Source organism: Quercus lobata, chromosome 4, assembly GCF_001633185.2.
Source record: "Quercus lobata isolate SW786 chromosome 4, ValleyOak3.0 Primary Assembly, whole genome shotgun sequence".
Taxonomy (NCBI): domain Eukaryota; kingdom Viridiplantae; phylum Streptophyta; class Magnoliopsida; order Fagales; family Fagaceae; genus Quercus; species Quercus lobata.
The window spans coordinates 66,927,229-66,950,121 of NC_044907.1; the positions used below are offsets into that span (position 1 = coordinate 66,927,229).

Consider the following 22,893-nt stretch of genomic DNA (forward strand, 5'->3'; position numbering starts at 1 on the left):
CCATGGAAGATCTTCACGAGCACGCCACCACTCACCACCAACTTCTCGGTGGGAATCTCTCTCTCTCTGTTCAAGGCTAAACTCTCTCTTCTCTTTAACTCTTTCTATTTTTCTTATTGCTTTTTTTTTTTTTTTTGGCTCCCTGTTTGATCAATAGGTTTCAGGAATTGAAAAATGAGTTTTTTTTTTTTTTTTTTTTTTTTTTTTTTTTTTTTTTTTCATTTGGGTTTGGTTGTTAAGGTTTGAAAATAAGTGTGCTCTCACTCGTGGATGAAGCTTTTATTCAGTAAGAGAAAATATTATGACTAAAAACTAAACACCACCTCCACCTTTCACGATTTTCATATAAAGTGTTAAGTCACTTATTGCCCACCAAATTGTAATCTCTAAGCAAGACATACCAACAAGACTCAAACTCTATTTTTGTCTCAAAATTATAAAGAATCTTATTAAATCTACTCTTAAATTCAAGATTCCCATAATACATTGGTAAATTTTCTGCAGCATTTTTTGAGATATGCCATAAGCATAGACGATGGCATGTATTAGGAAGCATAACTCTTATGGCATTCTTCATTGCTTGATATTGCTCAGTAAAAATTGTCATTGGTTTTTGATTTCCCATTGATTCCTAGAATTTTTCAAACAACCAAGGAAACGAAACACTTGTTTCATCCAATAAAAATGCACAACCAAAAAGTACATTCTTCCAATGATGGTTGACACCTAAAAATGGGGCACATATCATATTATACTTGTTAATTCGATATGTAGTGTCAAAACATATTACATCCCCAAAAGAGTTATAACCAACCCTTGATTTGTCATCTCTACAAAAACAATTTGTCATTCTATTTTCTTGATCAACTTGAATTGCATAAAAAAACTTAGGATCTTTTGCTTGCTTTTGTTTAAAAATGTTTACTAACTTTGAGCATTTTTAGCCTCAACATTGATTAACTTTTGCTTTGTTCACTAACTTATAGCAATCTCATTTTATAAACCCAACATTTTCAAATCCTCCAGCTTTCTCAACTAAATAAGAATATGTACTTACTGTTTTTATACTTGCTTCTTTGAAAGTTCTTATTATACCTAACTGAGCATCAGTTATTTCTCGATTTGACCTTAGAAATGGTCTTTCTTCTGACTTTGCAAACTCATGATTATGATTAAGATTGAAGTGATGAGTAACCTTCCACTCACCATTTGTCACAGTAAACCAGATACTAGCTTCTTAGCTAGTCCTAGTTTGTAATTTTTTGAATTTCTTATCATCCAAATAGTCACTATCTCATGGGGATTCTTCTTTTGAACACACATACTCTCGTTGTCTTACACCATTTTTTTGCATATTTGAGTTTTTCTTTTCAAACTCTAAACCCAATTTGTATGACATAATCATTGTGCAATTTATATGCTTTATCCTCACTGTGCACCACCATTCCAAGCAAATTTTCAATATCTTGTAGTCCTTCATTGATTCTAATATCTGTGATTAAAAACAACACAAAACATGTTTATAAGGGAACTCAAATCAAAATCATATTTCAAAAATAAGAGTGGTTAGAATTGTAATGTGTGTGTGTGTATAAACTATTAACCGTAAGAATTTTTAATTTTTAATTTTTAATTTTTTTTAACTATTTTCACCTTTTGGACATTTATCAAATAGTTAAAAGGAACTATATCTATAAAAAAAAATTTAGAAACAAACACACATGCACAAGGGAGAGGGAAAATGGATTCTAACATGTCACACCACACACTCATAAAAATTTAATTTTTTTAATATCTATAAACTAGATAGAAAGAAAACAACACAAAGTGGAAGACATCATGTCATTCCTCTAATTATTTCTCATCTTGGGCTTTTATCATACAAGTAGAAGACATCATATTTATAAATTACATAAAGACAAAACAAAGTTAAGAAAATGATACATTGAAGAGTGAAATGAGTCTTTGTAATATACATACCCTAATCAGTTATGGTTAGTTGCAATGGTGGTGTTTAAATTCCAGCAACCACTTCAGTCATAGTTTACAGTTAGTCGTACTCACTACTCATCCATGGAGAAGAAGGAAACATGCCTAGCATAAGATTGTTCAAAAGGCTCCTTCAATGAATCAGGAAGGGAGAGAAGAGGACTAAGCAGGTAAAATAAAATTTTGGATTTAAAAAATTGGGTGAGAAGCAACTAACATAATTAGGGTTAGAAGTTTAGAACCAAAGTGATTTTGGGTTATATCCAATTGGTTTTGTGACTCAATAGGCTGAGTCAAGCAATTGAGTAATAAATTAAAAATCAGTGACATTTTTCCATCGGTGGCAGGAGTTGGGAGGACCACATTAATAGTCCTTTAGGAGGTGCTAATAAGCCTCCGAGCCCTAATTAGTATAGTATGATTAAATTTGAAAATCCATAAATCGGACTCATTGCGATCGCATGACATTTTTAAAAAGTCGTGTGGATTTATTTATTTATTTGTATTAATATTATTATCATTTTTTAAAAATGGACAAAGGCCTAAACGGTACCGTTCCGTATAGGTAATTTCCTATACAACGAACAATACCCAGAACTCATTTTCAGAGCAAGAAGAAGAAGAAGGAGAGAAAAATGAAGGTAGCAAGGAAAGTAGTTTTCCTTTTCAGAGACTCAGAGGGATTCGCTTCCGCCATCTCCGATGCTCTCCACCCTGACCCTCACTCCTCTCTTCGCCCTCTGTAAGCTCTCTTCTCTCTCTCTCTCTCTCTCTGAAAGGTAGCTTACTTTTTTGTATTTGTGTGTGTACAGAGAGGAGTCTTTGGAGCTTTCATTGGAAAGCTATGGAATTAAGGATCAGAAAGCTTCTGCAAAGATCCATCACTATGTTGATCCTCAGGGCAATTATCAGGTACTTCTTCTATTCTATCTACAACTATACTTTACTTTCTTGTTCAAAATTATATTCATAGTCATTAACCGTAGGAAAGTGAATTCTTAGCATTTCATAAATTATGCCCACCATTTTTTTTTTCCTTGCTTTAATTCAAAATGGGTTCTTGTCACATGTTATAAATACTTGAAGATAGTTCATTTTAGAATGGCATGCCTAATAATGGAGCCTTAACAATATTAAAATCTCTGCATCATATGGGCAGATGGGCTTGTGCCCTTTATGTTGTCCAGCAAAAACAACTACTGTGATTCACTGAAACAAGTGCCCATTTGGCATTGCTGTAGGAAGTGAAGTTTAAATCTAAGAAGCACAGAAACGGATACGGGTACAACATGGTGATACGAGCAATTTTTGAAAAATTATAACGGTTGGTACCACTCCGGTATGACCCCGATATGACCCCAATATGACATGGGTACGGCACCTTAAATGAAATGTCCGTGCTTCCTAGGTTTTAATTGTAGAGCATTAATAGTAGGACTTTTGTGATATAGTCTTAATTGAAAAACTCTTTAGAGTTTTGAAGTGCTTGGCAAATTATAGTAAATAATGCTTTAAATTCTGGATTTATAAAGTATGAACTGTGAATTATACAACTTTTTCCTAAAATCTCCAAATTTCAGCTTTAAGGACCCGCTCTTTAGCGAAATTGCCAAACTCTGGCTTTAACGCTCCTTGAAATATAGAACCAGACAGACCGTAAGAATATATGAGCATTGGTTTGTGACCATCTGCAAATTTGTGCTTGAATTGCAAAGTGTGTCATATTTTACAATGACGGTGTTGTGATTGATTGAAATGAGGGATACCAAGTTATGCAGGGTCTGAACCAACTTTGCCATTCATTCTTTGCTGTCAGGGCATCCCAAATATGATATGTCCCTGTCCAAATTTAGCTTGGTCTATTATTTGATGCTTATGTTCTCCTTGTTATGACAAAGATGTTTAGACTTTTAAAACCATGTGTAGATGAAATATTTCAGAGTTTTCAAGATGTAAGATTTCTGTGAAATCTAGAGGGGATTAGCAGTTGCCATTTTCCATGAATCATCTATTGTTTTGTTTCTCATGCCTTATGAACCAAGAGACAAACAATGACCATCTGCAATTATTGTTACTTTGCTCGAATCCCACCCCAACACTCTTTTTATCCCTCTTGACATTTTAGTTTAGTTGAAAAACTCTTGCCTGATCATGCAGACAAGCAAATAGCAAACCATTACTTCAATCTTACAGTTTAATTTAGCAGGTAATGCCTTACTAAGATTTTTTAATGAATTTTTATCTTTATTTTTAGGTGTCACTGTTTTTAATGCAAAATTATGAGCCACCAGTATTGGCCTGTGCTGTTGCTGAAATTTTATCACAAATATCTGGAGAAGAATCATCTTCAATGCCCACACTTATAGTCCCATTTGTCCTGGCATCATCAAAGCTTAAGTGGGAAAGCAAAACTTTAACAAAAAATGAAAGCAAAGTTTCGGTTTATGGAATACAGATAGGCCCAGACACAGATATAACTCAGGCTATGGCAACCAGAACCCAGAAGGTACCATCATCATTGCAGATTCATCATGAACCTCTAGCCTGCCTCCTTCAGTTGGTCCGTGTCTTGAAGTTTCCAACCTTTGTTCTTATCGGGCAAAGAGGTCGACACCTATCTGATAAAGCTATAGGAGAAGAACTTGAGGTATTCATACTCTGGTTACTTTCAGCTAATGCAATTATGATGGTTAAATTGCTTGGATAGTAGGTTGAACATATAAAATCTAATAAATCTCAGAAGCCATGTTGGGACAATAGATGGAGAAAGTCTTTTCAACCTTCTCAATGTTTGCGAGTTAGATGAAAACTGTTTTTTTTGTTTGTTTGTTGGGATCGTGAGATTTTGCCCCACAGTGGAGTGAGATGAAAACTGCTTTTACTCTATTTCTTTTTCTGTTCTACCATTTTATTAGTGCTTCTGGTTATTAGGATTTCCCATCTGATTCTTGACTGTTTCTTCTGCAGATAATTTCTGAGCTTGGAGAGATTTTGGCAAGCTCTTCCTGCCTGTGCTTTTCGAGAGACAAGATCGTGTGGCAACCAACAAATACATCGAAGGAGAGTGAGGAGCCTTGGCGTTCCTTATATGGTTGAATCTCAAGTGTTACTATGCTTTAGAGGGTGAGATGCAACCTATCACATAAGATGTATCTGGAAAGAAATTTATGGTCATATTTTTTGAGATTCAACCCAGCACAGTGCTTACAAGTAAAATTTTACTTTTGTAGTGAGACTTATGATGTGTTAACATGATTACAGCATTAAGCTGGACTAACGGGAGCCTTTATCTTTATGTCAACATCTCATATCTTATCCAGTGTGTTAATTAATGTGCATTACCATGTCATCCTTGATAGTTAGACTTAGAACATGAGGATATTTTTTTATTATATAATGATTAATATAATGTGCTTACAATTGTTCAACAAAGTGAGCAAAATAGCTTGCCAACTGACAGATCTCAAAATGTTACATGAATTGACTCTTTTCTTATATTAAGTGATACCAAGAACCTTCATTGTCTTTTTCATAAATTCCACAAAATCTTCTTTCATCTTTCGTTTGGCCTTTCCGGCTTTCCTACATATCAATCTCTCCAAGTCTACAGTGTTAACCTCAGCTTGATTTATTGAATCCGGTGTCTGAGGTAACCATTTTTTTTGGTTTTCCATTAGGTTTATATTTCATCCACTTTGGTTTGTCCTTCAACAAGATCCAACAATGTTCAAACTGAAAATTAGAGAGGTGGACCTCTTGATACATAATCTTCGCCAGAGATATCTTATAAATTAAAAGAAATAGAAAATAATTAGTATCTTTAAACTGTTAGTGAAAAGATGTATTTACACCATTTTCTATACCTTCATTTCTTCAATCATACCATTCTCACACCTTGATTCAATTTGAACTAAGATCCCACAAAACAGATTGTGCAAAAATTAATCGTTGACCATCGATTCACTAGGGAGCCCACATAGTATGGTGAAAACGAAGTCCTTGTATTTGTGCAAATAATCGGCCATTCTTTTATAAAAGGTGGGGAAAAATGTCTTGACTCCCCCTAAACTTTTATTTTAGCCAATTTAATACATGAGCTTTACACATTTGCCAAATTAATACTTATATTGGTCTACCATTTACTCCACTAACGTCCTACTCTTGTGAGTGTCACATTGACAACAAAATTCCCGAATTCAATTGGAACCTTTTGAGTGTCTGACTGTGCCGTTCGTGGTCCCTATTCCCTAGTCTTCGACAATTGATTTGGGCCTTTGACAGCCACCACTGGTTGAAAGAAACAGACGAGGAAGACGAGTTTCACACTCATTTGCAAAATTTCACCTCTGTAACCAAGTTTATACTTCAACCAAGAGAATTAATGGGATGTGGGTTTTGTTTTAAAATTTGTTAAAAATTCATAACTATGACTGCCACCAACAAGTTTGTGTAATGTTTGTTAGTTTCATTTTATAATTTACTCGCTTGTTATGCTCTTCATTCCATGAGTTTGAGTAATGAATTTTCTGTAAGTTTGCATTTTTATTTGGTGTTGTCGTGGTTGTGGTTTTTGTGATGCTAGTTTAAAGCTGTTGTAACAAGGGCCTGGGGCAACACAATCTGCAAATTGGGTGGTGATAGAGGTGTTGTGGTCGTGAGTTTGAGAACTGTTGATTTTGTCGATCGGTTCCTGAAAACAAAATTGGGCGTCTCTCTCTCTCTCTCTCTCTCTCTCTCATTCGAATTTGGGAATTTTGTTGTCCACATGACACTCACACATGAGCAGACCAATAGAAGTATTTGGCAGATTTATAAAGTTGAGGTATTAAATTAGCTAAAATAAATGTTCAGGGGATATTATTGTCACTGCTTCAAAGTTGAATAGTGTAAAGGCATTTTTCTCCATCAAAGTCCGATCGGGTCTATTATGTCACTTCTTGGCCAGCGCTAAAAACTGCCGGAATAGAAACCACTAGCATAGCTCAATCGGGTCTATACTAGCGCTTTAAAGACCTACATTAACGCTTTAAAAATCTCGGTACAGCTCGGCTTCTTTGGAGTAACAAGAAGATGTCTGTTTGTTTGGAAAAAAAAAAAAATTGTTTGAAGTTTGATTTTGTCCGTTCACAACCTTTTTTTCATTCTAATATTTTTTTTTAAAGCTTTTTACACTCTAAATTAATGACATTTTGTGAAACATGAACCATAAAAACTATTTAACTTCTAAACATTGCATATATCTTCATGTGACAAATGAAAATTAAATTATTATCTACATTTAGGATAGTTCTGTTTAAGCCTTTTATAAAGAAGTAATATGTTGACATTTTAAAAAAAAAAATTTAATAAATGAACATCTAAATAATTAGTTTTAAATAGAGAATATGCTTTACAAGTGGAGCATTTTTCAATTAAAATATTCTATTTATTTATAATCAATTAATTAAAAGATACCCACACAATGTGCCGGTTAGATGCTAGCAATATAAAAGTAGAGATCTCATATGAAAGAACGCATTTTTTGAGATTTTTTTTATTTAGGCTTTCATCTAAACAAAATTTGCATTTATATCAAATTTTGTAAGGGTTAGAATTACATTCTCCCACAACGAAGTTTGTACCTTCTTTCAAAGAATCTGTGTCTACTTCCTCATCTACGCCATCAGCATACTCTCTCCAGAACTATCTTATCCACCCCTAAAAGTTGGCCTTGAAGCCTTTATCACCACCAACACTGGTGTCTTCCAGCACTTCCTCACTGGGGGCTTTCCCCTTTCTTGTAGCCTTTAAAATTGGTTTCTTCAAAGTTTTCTTCACCGCATCCTTAAGAAAGTTCACAACTTTGGCCTCATAAGAAGACATAGAAATGTTAGCCATGTCTCCATCACCAAACAGGGGAAGTCTTAATATCTTATAAACATATCTTCTTGACACCCTGTGAAGAAAGTGTGGGTAGTAGAATTCTAGCAATATAAGAGGGAAATGAGGTTTTCACTGTCTTTGCTAATATCTAGCCCGGAGAACACCAACACAGTGTGCACTAGTTGCACTTTCTACAGAATATCCATGAAGGGAGGATGTGTCAGTACTCTTTGACACCAACTCCTCCAGCCTCTAGAAACTAATGTATGAGATTTGAAAACCACATTAGTGGTGGGAGCAAAATCTCCTCTATAAGTGCCAAGCCAAGGGACATGCTTCAAATTTAGGTCCATGGTCAAAAGATCATCAAGCTACCCACATGCCGTGTAAGGAGGTTTTGCAGAACAAGGAAGAGATTCCCAGTCAAAACTTTCGTCAAATAGATTATCTCCAAAGAAGGATGGAATATTCCATTACTCCTCTATGGAAGGATTCTCTTCTCCCCCTAGCAATGGTTTATTAATTTTAGGGGTTGAGGGTTCCGTGATTTTTGAAGAACTAGATCTCAAAGTACGTTTGACACCTATGAGATTTTTCTGTGGTGACTCTAAGATTTAGGTTCAGAAAATGAGAGATAAAAAAAAAATGAGGATGATGGAAAGAAGGAAGCAGTTTTCCCTCCTTATGTACTATAGGCAAATTTTTCCCTCTAAAAGGGGCCTTTCGAAAGTGAGCCACATTTTCAAAAATTTTGACACGTGTTGGTAGGGGGAAATGCCAAATGACAGCAGAATATTTGACAAGTCAATTTTCGAAAAATCACCATTAAGGGAACCGTGAAAAGGCGTGACCCATCACAATCAAGTTCCTTTTGCACTTTTTACCTTATCTTTTGATTAACTGATGTGCTTGTCTGTTGTTTTTTTTTTATGCAAGGGGTCCCTATTTGCAAATCAGTTTTTCTTTTTTTAACTTTTTTTAAAAAGAGAAATATAAGAATAAACATACAAATAACTTTTACTCAGAACATCAAAACAAAATCTCTTTATATATATATATATATATATATATGTAGTTGCACGATTTTCCTGGCCCAAACCCTCTCTATCAGGCCTTGGCCCAAGACGCAACCCACAACAAATACTTTGTAGAGGATGGGTCAAAGAACTTAGCCTCAGTGAGCCTGCTCGGTCTGATACATGGACAATATTGTTGCAGGAACAAGAACACAAGGATGGATATTTAACAGCAGATTCTATTTCCTCAATTAGAATACATTTTTTCTCCTCCCTCTGTTTGAGGGACTTTACTACATTATATAGCTCTCTCTTTCTTATCTGAACCTTACATTTGTTGATCATCTAAGCCTCCACTTGAGCCCCTGTCCCATCAGACACCCCTATCACCCCCTTGTGAGTTGCAGTGGCCAAGGTAGTACTGTTCAGGGGTCTTTTCCTCATTAATGCGGCCAAAAGGGTGGTTGTGGCACATTTAATGTGGTGGTGGCAGCTTTCCATGGGATATTTTGGGTTTTATTCTTTTTATATGTTGGGAGGATGAACTGCAATGGTAAGGGCGTGGTCTTTGATCGGACTTCGTATTGTCCGAGGAGGAGTTACTCCTCGGACAGGTTTCTTTTATCGTAGTTGGGCCTGAATAATGCTTTCTGTGGCTTCTCCTCGGACAGAACGCTCCTCAGAAGGGCCTGAATTTAGACTAGCCCATTATTTTTGGGCTGGGCCCCACAATATATATATATAAATTTAAAAAAAAAAAAAAAAAGATTACATTCAGTTTGGCCGTCGTGGCCTATCACCCCTTTTCTTTACACTTAAAAAAAAATAAAATAAAATAAAAAAAAAATCATAAAACAACCTACAAACTTAAGGCCTATGGTATGGCCTGTTTACATAAACATAAAAACAAAAACTAAAAGATTACAAGTTTAAAGGCGGGCAACTTAAGGGAGAAGGATGCCCATAAGTGTCAGTGTCTTCATTAAAACCCTCTTATGGGAGGTTTGGGCCAAGGTCCCACTCCTCTGCTCCAGAATCCGAAGCTTTTGAAGAATCTAACTCATTTTTTTCAAAGCTAAAGCCACTCAAGGAGTTCGAGGCCTCTGTGCTTGAGTCGGAACTAGTCTGAGAACCTCTGCGCCTTCTCTTTGCCTTGGGAGCTCTCCCATGAAGGCGTGGTAGGATTGGTCTTCAGCATCCTCCTCGACCCATGCTTTAAGGTCTTTAGATTCATAATCTTCTTCTTCTTCGTCACCCTCCTCCCAAGGTTGGGCTTCCCCAACCTCAAGAAGGAAAATGTGAGGGGGGGAGGGGTGGAGGAAGAAAATATGGGAAAATGAGGAGGAGGAGGAATAGGGTTCAGAGCCATTGGGGGAGCATTGCCAATGCTCGACGAATCTGAGTCATTATTTGGAGAGTTGGAACCTGTGGAAGAAGGATAGGACATTTTTCTAAGAATGGGGGTTTTATGTGTAAGGAGAAAAGAGGTGTAAATACAAAAGGAATGAAAAGTAAGGAAGATTGCTTTCATTTTTAAATCAACAACCGAGGCCAAGTGAAAAGACGCGACATTTATGAAGCTTAATGTCTGTCTACCAAGTGCGGGAAACGAAGAGACGCCAAAATGTCTAGAAGCACTCGCATATGCCATGTGTCGAACTTTGAGCGTCACAAGGCATGATTTCAAAGAGCATTGAAGTCTAAAAAGATGTGACTGTCAATGGCCTTGGTCATTAATGCCATTAACAATCAGGGGGCCAATGTACATTACAACAGCCAAGGCAAACATGAGTGCTGATATGGCTAAATCCAAACCCTACAGGTGGACCAACTGTGAGGAAAGGGAGAAGAACGTTGGCTAAGGGGAGTACCTTTGGCTCATGTCAATGGTGTGATTATCTTGGGAAGAGTGGAATATGTGCCTAGTATGGACACCCAGCACTAGTGAAAAAGGGAGATAGTGACCCTCTATGGTCAAAAGCTATAGAACACCCTTCATTGGCTGAGCTTGTGCTAGACCACTGCTGAGGACACGTGTATCACTCCTAACCTCCCTGATGCCCCTTTCCTTGTCTATGACTTACTCCCACGATGTAGCAAAGCCACCCTTCATCCCACTACCCTGACATCGACGGGTCTTCTCTCTTTCAGTCATAGTATAGTACAGTAACAATATTTGGGTTTGAATGGGGGAATGAGGGCTTGACACTTGTTTTTTGTGTACCTAACAACATTCCTTGTACTATAAAAGGAACATATTGCTAAGCAATTAAGGCAAAAGGCAAGAAAGATAGAGAGAAAGGCAGAAGTCTATATAGGAAAGTGCGGGAAAAATAAGGTTTTCTTTGGGAAGAACATCACATTGTGTAAAACCTTAAATTTTCACATAATAGAAAACTTCAAAGAGTGAAGGATATTCTGTCCTTCACTCACAGTGGTTTTTCATCCCTTCCTAAGGGTTTTCCACGTACGTCACTTGCCTTCTTTACTTTCCTTGTTTTGCCTTTACATTCTTTAGACGTTAAAGTTCCAATTTTTATTGTTAATGAGATTTTGCACTTAAATGTATTGTTAGATCCGTAGCTTACTTTCTTTACAAGCTTGATAATTTAACTTGCACGTACGGCTTTCATCTAAACAAAATTTGCATTTATATCAAAGTAATTGTTCATTAAATTAGTCTATAGAGTAAATATATATATTGATTACTTATAGTTGTGCATTAGTTGTTTATATTAAAGGAATTTATATGATTATTTTTATAAATTTTATATAAGAAACTATTTTTATTTGGAAGAATAATAATAATAATTATTATTATTATTATAATATTACTGTGCTTCCGTCTCTTCCCATCAACTGTGTGTCCCCTTCCTCCTTTATGGTATCAGAGCCACTCTTTTTTGGCCAGTGGTAGTGTTGTTGTGTCTTTGTTACTTGTCCGTGTCTACCCGAACGCTTGATATTCCGTTGTTGTGTTCCCTTCTTACCGTCGTTGGCGCCACCCTAGTCATAAAGTGAATTCCTATGACCTAGCTGTAAGGCCCGTTTGAGCCAAGAGAGGGCGTGTAGGGCATGAGAGGTATAAGGTTGGTTAGGGTATGTGTTACGAAATGCAACGGTTATGAGAAAAACATGATAACTGAGTGTTGAACCTAGGATAGTATGGATAAGTTGTGGAGATCCAACTCCTCTATCAGCTCCAAGACTAGTTGTCCTCCTGATATTGTAAATGAAGAAGATCACACTATTGATGATAATGAGCTAATCCCTGATTTTCGTAATTGGACTATTCCTAAAGTTGATACTAAAACTATTTATAAAACTAGTTTTGTTGAAAGTACTTTTCATTCTACTTACAAAGCTAGAACTGTTGAACAAATTTTCTCTATTTCGAGAGTTCATGAAAAATGATGTTTGTTTACTAAAAGGAATATTAGTGACTTCCTTGCTGCTAAAAAATTCAGTTATTTGCATATTGTTATGGTTCAAGTTGCTATTAAACCACTCACCCGAAAGGGTATTAATGCTTCTGTTCTCATGTGTTTAAGAGATGCTAGATTTAAGATTTTTAAAGATAGCATTCTTGGTATGATTACTGCTTCTATGTATGATGGTCCTGTTTATTTTAACTGTTATCCTGATCTTACTCTTGCTTTGGATGATCTTAATATTGTTAAAGCTTTGACATTGAATATTGCTTCATCTGGTTATCACATAGAAGAAGGAAGTAAGCCTTTTGCTTTGATTTATTGCATTTATTATAAACTAATGGGTACTCAAATGAATCCAAGTGCTAGGATTCCTAGAGAACCTTCGGGTAAAACCATGTTAATTTAATGTTCAACTCCTGATGCTAAAATTCAAGTTCCGAAAGTGATTCAATGGCAAGATGTTAAACTCCCTAATGATTGGTTCTTGGAACAAGAAACGCCTCCTGCTAAACCTGTTTTTGATGAACTTGATCTCACCCATATTCAACAATATCTTGATGGTACTGTTAAAATAAGTTTTCAAAATAATCCACCTTTGAGAATCAATGAAGGAAGACATTCCTTTGCTAGATCTGAAAGTATTTCAAAAAGAGATCAAGAGATCAATGATTTTTTGAAAAAGAATTTGGAAAAATCCTCTGATTTTTTGAAAAAGAATTTAGAAAAAACCTCTGATTTAAAGCTAAAAGGAGTTTCCAGTAGTAATTCACAAGTTAGCACTCCTTTCTATTCTACTAAAGCTGAATCTTCCTCTCCTTATGACAATGTTGCTGTTAATGAAGAAGAAGACTCTGTTTCTGTTACTCCATCTGACTTTGATTCTCCTCCTATTGAAAATCCTCCTGTTTACCAAAATCAATTACGAGTTTTGACTATTTTGGATGAACACTTTGAAGTTGATTTGGTTTCTTTGTATGATGAATTTATGCTTGCAAAAAACAGAACCAAAAGAAAATATTTCCAAAATAATTTTGCTCAGTCTGAAAAAGACCGTGTTAAAAGAAAATGATTGGAAAGAATGAATCAATTGAAAAAACATATTTTATTTTTTGATTTTCTTTAAAACCATTATGTTTCAAATGATGAGGTTTCAAAACAACATTTAAATGTAATAAAGAAATCAAATTTTGTTAAAATAGATAAAACCATTATTAGGTCTAGTCATCCTCCTCTTGACTCAATTTTGATAACTACTAAGAAAGATGAAGTGACAAAAGAGGAAGTGAAGGCCTCCCCTTTCAAAATTGCTGATGATCAAACTCCCATTGTTAGTCTTATTGAACAAAATAATTTTACTAATCAATCTTTGCATATTATTGGTCAACAACTTGACCGTATTGAAGAAAAAATTGTTGAAAAACCTGTTTCTGAAAAATCTATTTCTGTTAAAACTAAGAAACCTTTGATTGATTTACCTAGTCAAAGAAAAAAAGTTATGTTTAAAACTTCTCAGTCCAAGACTCTTGAAATTGTTGAAAAAATGCTTTCTGATTTAAAGGATAAAACTGAGGATACTTCTACTTCAGCTGCTCGAACTATTTCCAAAAAAGAAATTGTTTCTGAAGAAAATACAGATTTTGATACTGTTTCTTCTGTTTCTTCTGTTCCTGCAAAAAGAATCTTTGATGATGATTTCCCAAAAATTAAAAGATTTGTTGGAAACTCCAAACCCATGTCTTTTACTAAAAACTGGTATTCAAAACCCACTCCTCCTGATATGCAGTTTGAAGAGAGATCTTTTCAAACACAGTTTTCTGTTTCTGCTGATAAGCTTTATGAATGGAATATTGATGGTTTGTCTGAACAAGAAATCATCAATAAAATGAGTCACATGTCAATGGTTGGTATTGCTTATCAAAATAATCATGATCTTGATCAACCTGAAATTGTTAATCTACTTGTTACTGGTTTTTCTGGTACTCTTTGTGGATGGTGGGATTCATACATCACTAAAGAATCTAGAGAGTCTATTAAACATGCTGTTAAAAAGAATGATGAAGATTTGCCTATTTTTGATGAAAGTATTGGTCGTGGTATTCCTGATGGTGTTAATACCTTGATCTATACTATTCTCAAACATTTTGTTGGTACTCCATCCAATATTTTATCTCGTGTTTCTAATTATTTGAATAATTTGAGTTGCCCAACTATGTCTGATTACAGATGGTATCAAGATGTTTTTACTTCCAAAGTGATGCTCCGGAAAGATTGTCATAAGCCTTATTGGAAAGAAAAGTTTATTGACGGTCTACCTCCTATCTTTGCTCATAAGGTAAAACAAGAATTAATGGGTAAAAATGATTCTATTGATTATGATAATTTGACTTATGGTGATATTTTCAGTACTATTAAAAAACTTGGTATCAATATGTGTAATAATGAAAAATTGCTAAAACACCAATTAAAGAATAAAAGAAAAGCTAAATATGAAATGGGAAATTTCTGTGAACAATATGGTTTGCCTCCTATTGCTCCTTCTAGGCAAAAAAGTAAAAAACATGATCAAAGCCATAAAAAACATAAAAAACACATAAATAACTTTGTTAAACCTAATGAATTTTATGCTAAGAAGAAAAATGTTTTTAAAAAATATGTTAAACAAAGATCGGGTAAAGGCAAATGTTTTAACTATGGTAAATCTGGACACTTCAGTAAAGATTGTAAAGAAAAACCCGGTAAGTTGAAAAACAAATTTAACATGCTAAATATTGATGATAAAGGACAAGAAGAGTTATTCAGAATCCTTGAATCAAACAATTCGTCTGATTCTTTGGAAGATGATTTTTCTTCTTCATTTGATTCTTGCTATCAATCTGCTGATGATTCTTCTGATTCTCCTAATATTAAAATTGGTTGTAGAGATTCTTGTTACAATGTTATAAAAATTATTAATGCTCTCACCAAGAGTGAAGAAGATGAAAAATTAATAATTCAACTAATAAATCAAATTCAAAACCTTGAACTGCAAAAAGAATATTTGGATAGGTTTAAGAAAAATTTGATAAGAGATGAAACTGGTAAAAAACCAAAATTTACTATAAGCTTTGAAGAAACTTTGGAAAGATTTAATAAAAAGAAATCTAAAGAACTAACTGTTAATGATCTCCAACGTGAAATTAATATTGTTAAAAAAGAGATAGATGAACTAAAACATGAATTTAAAAGCATGAAAAGTGATAACAATAATCTCAAACAAGAATTGATAATGTTAAAAATTGATAAAGATAAATCCGATAATGAATAAGATAAACAAAATGAGCACAACGATGGAGATGAATCCAGTCAACAGGCTCTTCTTTCTGATAAAGGTATTCCTGATACTTTCACTAATCCTCAACTTGCTTTTGTTAATAAAATACTTCCTCCAAAATGGTTTACAAAAGTTAAAATTGTTGTTTCTCCTGATTATCATTTCACTGTTATTGCTATGATTGATTCTGGTGCAGATATGAACTGTATCCAAGAAGGATTAATTCCTTCAAAATATTTTGAAAAATCTACTGAAAGATTGGTTTCTGCTAATGGTTCTCAAATGAAAATTAAGTACGAATTGAATAATGCTCATGTGTGTTATGATAATGTTTGTTTCAAGATTCCTTCTATTCTTGTTAAAAATATGACTGAAAAAGTGATCCTTGGTTTGCCATTTACTAATGCTTTGTATCCCTTTCTTGTTGAACATGATGGAATTACTATCGATCCATTTGGACAGAAAGTAAAATTCAAATTTGCTTCAAAGTTTGAAATTGATATTGATAATCTGTCTTATAAAAAAGATTCTCCCACGAGTGAACTTGTTCAAGAACTAGTGATGAGTTCTTGCCAATATTTCACTGATGATTTTAAAGGTAATTTTCATAGTACCAAAATGTTAAATACTATCCATTATCCTAACATGATCAATGATTCTTTGTAGGAATCGGACAATGATGCGCAGATAAATACCACTAATAAATGGGATAATAATAATAATATTTATATTTATACCACTAGTAAGTGGATTATTATGGAAAAGAAAAACAAGGGAAAAGCTCCTGCACAGGATTATTCTCAAAATAAAAGAATCCCAGTGGAACCTTTTGCAATGCATGAAGGCGCATCTTCTGGGATAAAACCCAGCAGATCAGCATCCTTTCAGAGATATGTCCCAGTTGAAATGACATATTCCAGTGGTGATATGATAATTGCTTTACAGGAAGTCTTATCTAGATCCTTACAATATCATAATGGGGTCTATAATGAATTACTAGATTCCATAAAATATATTATTGATAATCTCTATGCTGATTTTACTAGAAGCAATCGTTCCCTGTTTGAAAAAACCCTCCAAGCTCTCGAAATCCACCTTGTTAATCTTACTGCTCAGAATGAAGCCTATATAAGCTATGCTAACCTTATTTCAGAAAAAATCCTTGCTCCAAAAAATGACCTTATTTCAAACCTTGTTCTAGGAAATATTCTTATTTCAGAAAATGAGGCTTTTAGAAGCCATCTTGCTGACCATCCAAATATTCCAATTGATTCTTACATTAGTCAACTCTTTGGCAAAGAGGATATCCACTCAAAGGATAAAATGACTATAATGGGTACTGATTATGCTAGATTGAGTCTTAAGACCCAATCTATGATAAGAAGTGCTTTTGCCAACTTGCCACCAGATGTACAATCTCGTATTCTGAGAAGCAAGGCTATGTTTAGGTCTTTCAACCTATGTTTCAAATGTTTTAAGAAGCTTGTCACAGCCACTATTCCTGATCCTGATGAATTGGATGAAGGTGATAATGTCTTTATTCAGCTTGATTGGGAAGAACACTTTGGGAGTACTCTCAGAGTATATGAAAAGAAATACCCATTTCCTAGCCTCTTGATAAATTATGATGATGGTGCAATTGTTGCTAATGATTCGGATGATGATGATGATAGGGACCCTAACTGGCTTTCACAAATGTTTGAATATGGCTTTATCAGATTTATAAAATTAACAAGCCATTATCAAGCCAACCAACTCCCACAAATTATTCAGGATGCTATTAAAGAATTTAACAGTCCTTTTGCTTCCATCAGGTGTTGGAGTACGTTGCCACAATGGGAAAGAGATAACTGGATGAACGTCTAGCCTTCAAAGCATCTCATCCTCATTAATGGTCACACTAACCAAGGACCATGGTTTGAAGGAAATTCTCAATTATCTTTTGATAATCCTCGTGGTCTTGTAGAATGTTGGAGAAATTATTTTAATAACCAGATTATTAATGTTGCTCAGAATTTATGGAAAAATTATCATTTCATGGGAAGCACAGATAGGATTTCTGTCTTTGGTCCCAGACCATATTCTGATGCCATTACTCATTTGCGAATTGCTGATCATTGTAATCCAAGGACTCTTCTCATCCCGGGAAAAACTCCAACGTTTGAGCCAATTTTATATTGTGGATTCTGTAACCAGTATGCTATTTATCATGAGCATGCATGTGATTCTCCACAAGGTCCTTTTGATCCTTTTGATGGTTATCCATCCGATGCTCCCTCTACTAATTGATGAGGTCACTAATGTTACAAGACTGGTGCTACTTTATTTGTCTGGCTTGCACAAAAGCCAAAATATTTTATTGTCCATCACAAATATGTTGCGGAAAATCCGGAACTGATTCATAATACTCCAAATTTTGCGGAAGATTTTGATTCTATTATTTGTTTGGCCTGCACAATGGCCAATGCTTCAATATTTACTACTGCTAGAAGCTTGTTTCCCACCAATATGATGCTTCTAAAGGATCCCAAAGATTAATGTTCACGTGAAGACAATGGAAGTGCATGCTTATTAGTTCCTTTTGTTGGTTTCTTTCTTATTGGTTTCTTTTGCCTCTAAAGGACACCAATAATGAGGCCTTGTCCCTACACTTATAGGCCTATTGCTGATCTCTACGAAGGATTCCTATAATCTTGTGGATTCCCCACAATCTTGGGTTAAAAAAGAAGAGAAATTCTATTTTACTATTCACCTGTCACTATTCACTGTCACTGTTCATTTGTTACTGTTCATGACACTGTTCACTCCGAATTTTGCCTATTTAAGGGGGGTTGTCCCTTATGTTTAAGGAGTTTTTTCCAAGTCAAGTTTTAGTTCTGATTTCTCTTTCCTTAGAACTAGCCTTCTTAGAGAGAGAACTCACCCTATTTCTACTACTACTACTACCTTGTTCACCCTTGTTCACTACAAGCCTTGTAATCCTACAAACCTTGTAACTAGGACTAGTTCAAGTTTTGTAACTGTTAACCTGTAACTGTTGAGATCTTGCATTCACTACTACTGTAAGTGTTTATTCTACTTTCAATAACAAGTATTTTCAGTTTAATGTTCATTATTTTACTTGTTGCTACCGCCACCTTGGACGGATTACCGCCATACCGGACGGTTCTAAATTGCTTTCATTTACTTTGAACTATTGTTCTCATTTACTTTGAGTTATTTTCATATATACTTGGCTGGTTCTACCGCCTTATAATTGTTCTTACTTTCAAGCTATTTATTGTTCTTACTTTCAAGTTATTTACTTTTCAAGTTACATATATTATCTTCTTTACAATATTACTGTGCTTCCGTCTCTTCCCATCAACTGTGCGTCCCCTTCCTTATTATTATTATTATTATTATTATTATTATTATTATTATTGTAGGGACTGTGTTCGAGTACTTCTTCTATTGGATGAATAGACCCAAGCCCAACTAGCCCAATACAATAAATTTATAGAGAATAGGTTTAAGAACTAGGTCTTAGTCAGGATTACAACAACTAGACACGGTTATGTATGGATTGAATAACAAGAATATAGACTAAAGTATGAAATTCTGTCCTCGGGCACTTCGTCCGAGGAACTTAGTGTTCTTCTTTCTTCAGTGCTAGGTTACAAAGGTTTCCAAGATCATGCAAATTGCTATCGTCTTCTCCTTTCTTTTTTTCCACCTCTTTCCCGATCCCCATTCTTGGAGGATCTTTCACATTATATATCCCCTTCCAATCAATCTTGGCCCTCCATTTGTTGATCATGCAGGTTATTACTCGAGTGCTCGTTCCATCAGTCACCTTCCCAAACCCTCTGTGAGTTCTGGCAACCAAGACCGCACTGTTCAGGGGTCATTTCCTCATTAATGCGGCCAGAACATTAGTTGGGTGCATTTAATGCGAAGGTGACAGTTTCTCCTTAAATTGTTGCTACACCATACCCCCATGGGTGTCCTACTGTACTTGTCCTTTTTCTGGGGGCGCTCTGGGAGGTTGCCTTTGACGACGTGCCATTCTTTCCTTTTGGGATCTAGAATGCCGAGAACAGGATTGTCCTCGGCAACATTTCTAGGCTATCTGGGCTTTCTTTGTACGTCCTCGGTCATTTCTTCCTCCTCGACGTAGACCTTGGGCTTAGTATAAAGTGGGCCGGGGTTGTCAAATTTTTTGACCCCATAATAGCCCATCAAAATCCTACTGTCCGGCTCCTCAGACGGAGAGGAGGATTTTGGTGTCCTCAGGCCTTTATCATGGCTTGTCAAGTCTTGTCTTCCATCAGTGCCAGAACCTCTTCACTTGTCTAAGGCACGTTCTTGGCGCCTTGGTATACGAAGCGTGTTTTCATTAAATTCTGGCGACTCTGTGCTCCCCACGTTCAACGGTGCGATAGTGATCTAATGGTGGGTATTTCCTTAACTTTATGAACGGGAAAACCCGCACAGTTACTTTTAATAGGAGGTATAAATACCAATTTGGACTGATTTGCCTCTTTACATTTGCACTCAAGCGTTCTTGCGCACATATTCTGAGTTCAGTCAAACCTCCAGCCAAACTCAATTCTCTTTCCAGCATAAAAAGCCTGTCCGAGGAGTTTTTCCTCATTTCTGTAAGTTTTCTTCTCTCTCTAACTCGCGTTTTCTCTCTTTCTTTCATCCTTCCCTGAGTCTTTTTAGCCGTTTTAAGGGATGGGTAAATTAAAAAAGTTGGTTGAGTCCGAAGAAGAGATGGAAAAATTCATCGCCGATTATAGGATACCCCCTAATGCAGGTTTGAGGTACTGTGAAGAAGGAGAGTGGCATTTTAAGAGGCAAGAGGGTGAAGTGGTGATTCCCCTAACTGTCTTTATAGAAGGTGGTGTGAGAATCCCTATGGGGCCAGTGATGAGGGATTACCTTAGGCATTTCTGATTAGCTCCCACCCAATGCGCTGCCAACGTGTTTAGGTTCCTGGGTTGTGTGGATGCTTTAAACGAGAAAATGGGGCTAAGGTTAACCCATCACGATGTAAACTGGTGCTACAATCTCCAACACCTGAAGGGTAAATCCTACTATATGAAGACGAGGGACGATAAGGTTCGGCTTATCCAGTGCCTCCCCAAGACCAGTAAAGGGTTAAACAAGGATTTTCTCATTGTGTCTGGGGAATGGCACGACGGCCTTTATTGCTCAACAGAGGAGGGGGAACCAGGTGGGGTATCAAGAGTCGGAAAGGACTAATCTTTTGCGCCATCATAATTTGCATTGTTCGGTTACTAACATGAACATGTTTCCTTTTTGCAAATCCACACGTCTTTGAGCGACACTTTCACCTGGTCAACCGAGGAGATTTAGAAACTATTCTCAAGGTGATGGTTTTTGTAAACGAAGCTGACAACCAAGTCAGGGCCACTCACAAGATCCTAGGGTACGATCCTATTCAGAAATCATTCCCCGCTCTGAAGCACGTGATCAGAGCTAACAATCCTCGACTTCAACAAATCACAATAGCAGAGCACGGGTTTGTGCTTCCAGAAGGCTCTCCTGTCCCTGAAGGCATATCGTTGGCAGGCCCTTCTTCATCCCACCTAGCAGCGGAGGCCGAGGGTGATTTGGGTCCGTCCGATGAAGAATTTGGTGTATTTGACCAAGTCAGTCTATCCGAGGATCCCTCTGGTGACTTGGGCGACCCTGATTTGGCCGAAGCAGATCTTCTATCAATAGGGACATCTTCTCAAGCTGAAATGGGCTTTAAGAGAAAACTTCTGACCAGCCTGTTCGACCTGATTGAGGGCCAACTGGGGAAGGACACGCCGGGGAAGTCACAATCTAAGCTTCCTCCTCCTCCACCCCAGCCTCAGCCTACCCAGACCAGGTCATCCTCCACCCCATTATAGCCATCATCCCCACAATCCAGACTTCCTCCTCCCCCCCAATCGACTCTGCCTTCTCGGCCTGAGCCCACCAACCCAAAAAGGAAGAAGGCTACCAAAGGCAAGGAGCCCATGGATGGGGGGAAATCTCGCCCCTCTCGGGAGGAAGATGAAACCCAACGAACTTCAAAGCAATTAAAGATTAGGCACCATGGCCAAGAAAAAGAGGTCGCCACCCAATCCGCGCCCCAGGCCTGGCTTCCTGCCCTAATGCTCCACGGCGAGCCGTTGATGGACAACGCCTCCCTTAGGGACTTCCAAAGGGGTGAAGGCACTTACGTGGCTGACGCATTGGAGAGGTCTCTGTTGCTCCCTATCGATATGGCTGAGTTGGGGAATCATAGGAGGCAGGAGGTCTTCCTCAGCATTAAGAGATACTTGGGCATGGTAAGGCTTCCAACGCCTGTGACTCCGGTGATCTTTGTTCCTTGGTTTTCAACTTACCGTGTGCTTGTTTTAATTAGCAGGCTGTCCAGGCCACCTACAGGCTAGAAGAGGACACTAAGGAGCAGAGCAGGTCCCTGGAGCTCGAGCGTGACAAGCGCTTGGACGCTACACGAACCCTCAAAAACTCTGAGGCCAATCTCTTGAAGGCAAGGGAGGAGCTGAAGGAGATGACAAGGGCTAGGGAAAGCACCGAATCAGGCCTGGCTAGCACTCAGAGACAGGCCGAGGATCAGATGAGGTGCTTACGCGAAGCCGAGGATCAGTTGAAGATTGCCAAGAAGCAGATCAATGATTTAAAGAAGAAACTGTCTGAGGTAGAGGGGGCCAAGAGCGTCGCGGAGTGGGCCAGGGATGAAGCCTTGAGGGCTAAGATAGAGGTGGAATTCGCCAGGACGGAGGCCAAGAGCTCCAAGGAGAAAGCCGAGGAGGAGGCTTATGACTTGGGAGTGGCTAAGACCCAGGCCACTCTCAAGGCTCAAGTCCCTGAGGTATGCAAGTTCTACTGCTCCCAGGTTTGGAATGAAGCCCTCAAACAAGCTGGGGTCAAGGCTTCATCTAATCTGTGGAAGGTGGAGAATGTATACTACCCTCCGGCCATCCGGGAAACCACCCCTGTCAGCTCCGAGGCTGAGAGTGTTCCAGAGGAGGCTGAGATTGCTCGACCTGAGGCTGTTCTGGCCATAACCACTCCAAATGAGCCAGTCGAGGAGGGTGAGCTTCCTAGGGCGACAGAAACACATGGAAGTTTGAATCCTGAAGCGCCCCAGGAGGCTGCTGAGTCTACAGCTAGTGCTCAGGCCCCTCATGCCGAGGAGCCGGCTCTCTTGGTTCAGCCCCTTCAAACCGTTCCCCCAGGTGATGTCTCCAAGGGTCCTGAGATCACTCCTGCTCAG

The 22,893-nt window shown here is 37.2% G+C and overlaps 1 protein-coding gene across 1 annotated transcript; it reads left to right on the forward strand.

Annotated features, from left to right (window-relative positions):
- Positions 1–2,567: 2,567 nt before the first annotated feature.
- Positions 2,568–5,321, forward strand: LOC115983606. The gene is made up of 4 exons (XM_031106323.1): positions 2,568–2,731; positions 2,802–2,901; positions 4,244–4,636; positions 4,957–5,321. Exons 1-4 carry the CDS (start codon positions 2,625–2,627, stop codon positions 5,083–5,085), a joined length of 729 nt encoding a protein of 242 aa, XP_030962183.1. The 5' UTR covers positions 2,568–2,624; the 3' UTR covers positions 5,086–5,321.
- The last annotated feature ends 17,572 nt before the right edge of the window (positions 5,322–22,893 follow it).

Coding starts and splice junctions, on each gene's coding strand:
- LOC115983606 (XM_031106323.1), top strand. CDS start 2,625: ATGAAGGTAGCAAGGAAAGTAGTTTTCCTTTTCAGAGACTCAGAGGGA. Junction 2,732..2,801: donor CACTCCTCTCTTCGCCCTCT/GTAAGCTCTCTT, acceptor GTGTGTGTACAG/AGAGGAGTCTTTGGAGCTTT. Junction 4,637..4,956: donor CTATAGGAGAAGAACTTGAG/GTATTCATACTC, acceptor TTTCTTCTGCAG/ATAATTTCTGAGCTTGGAGA.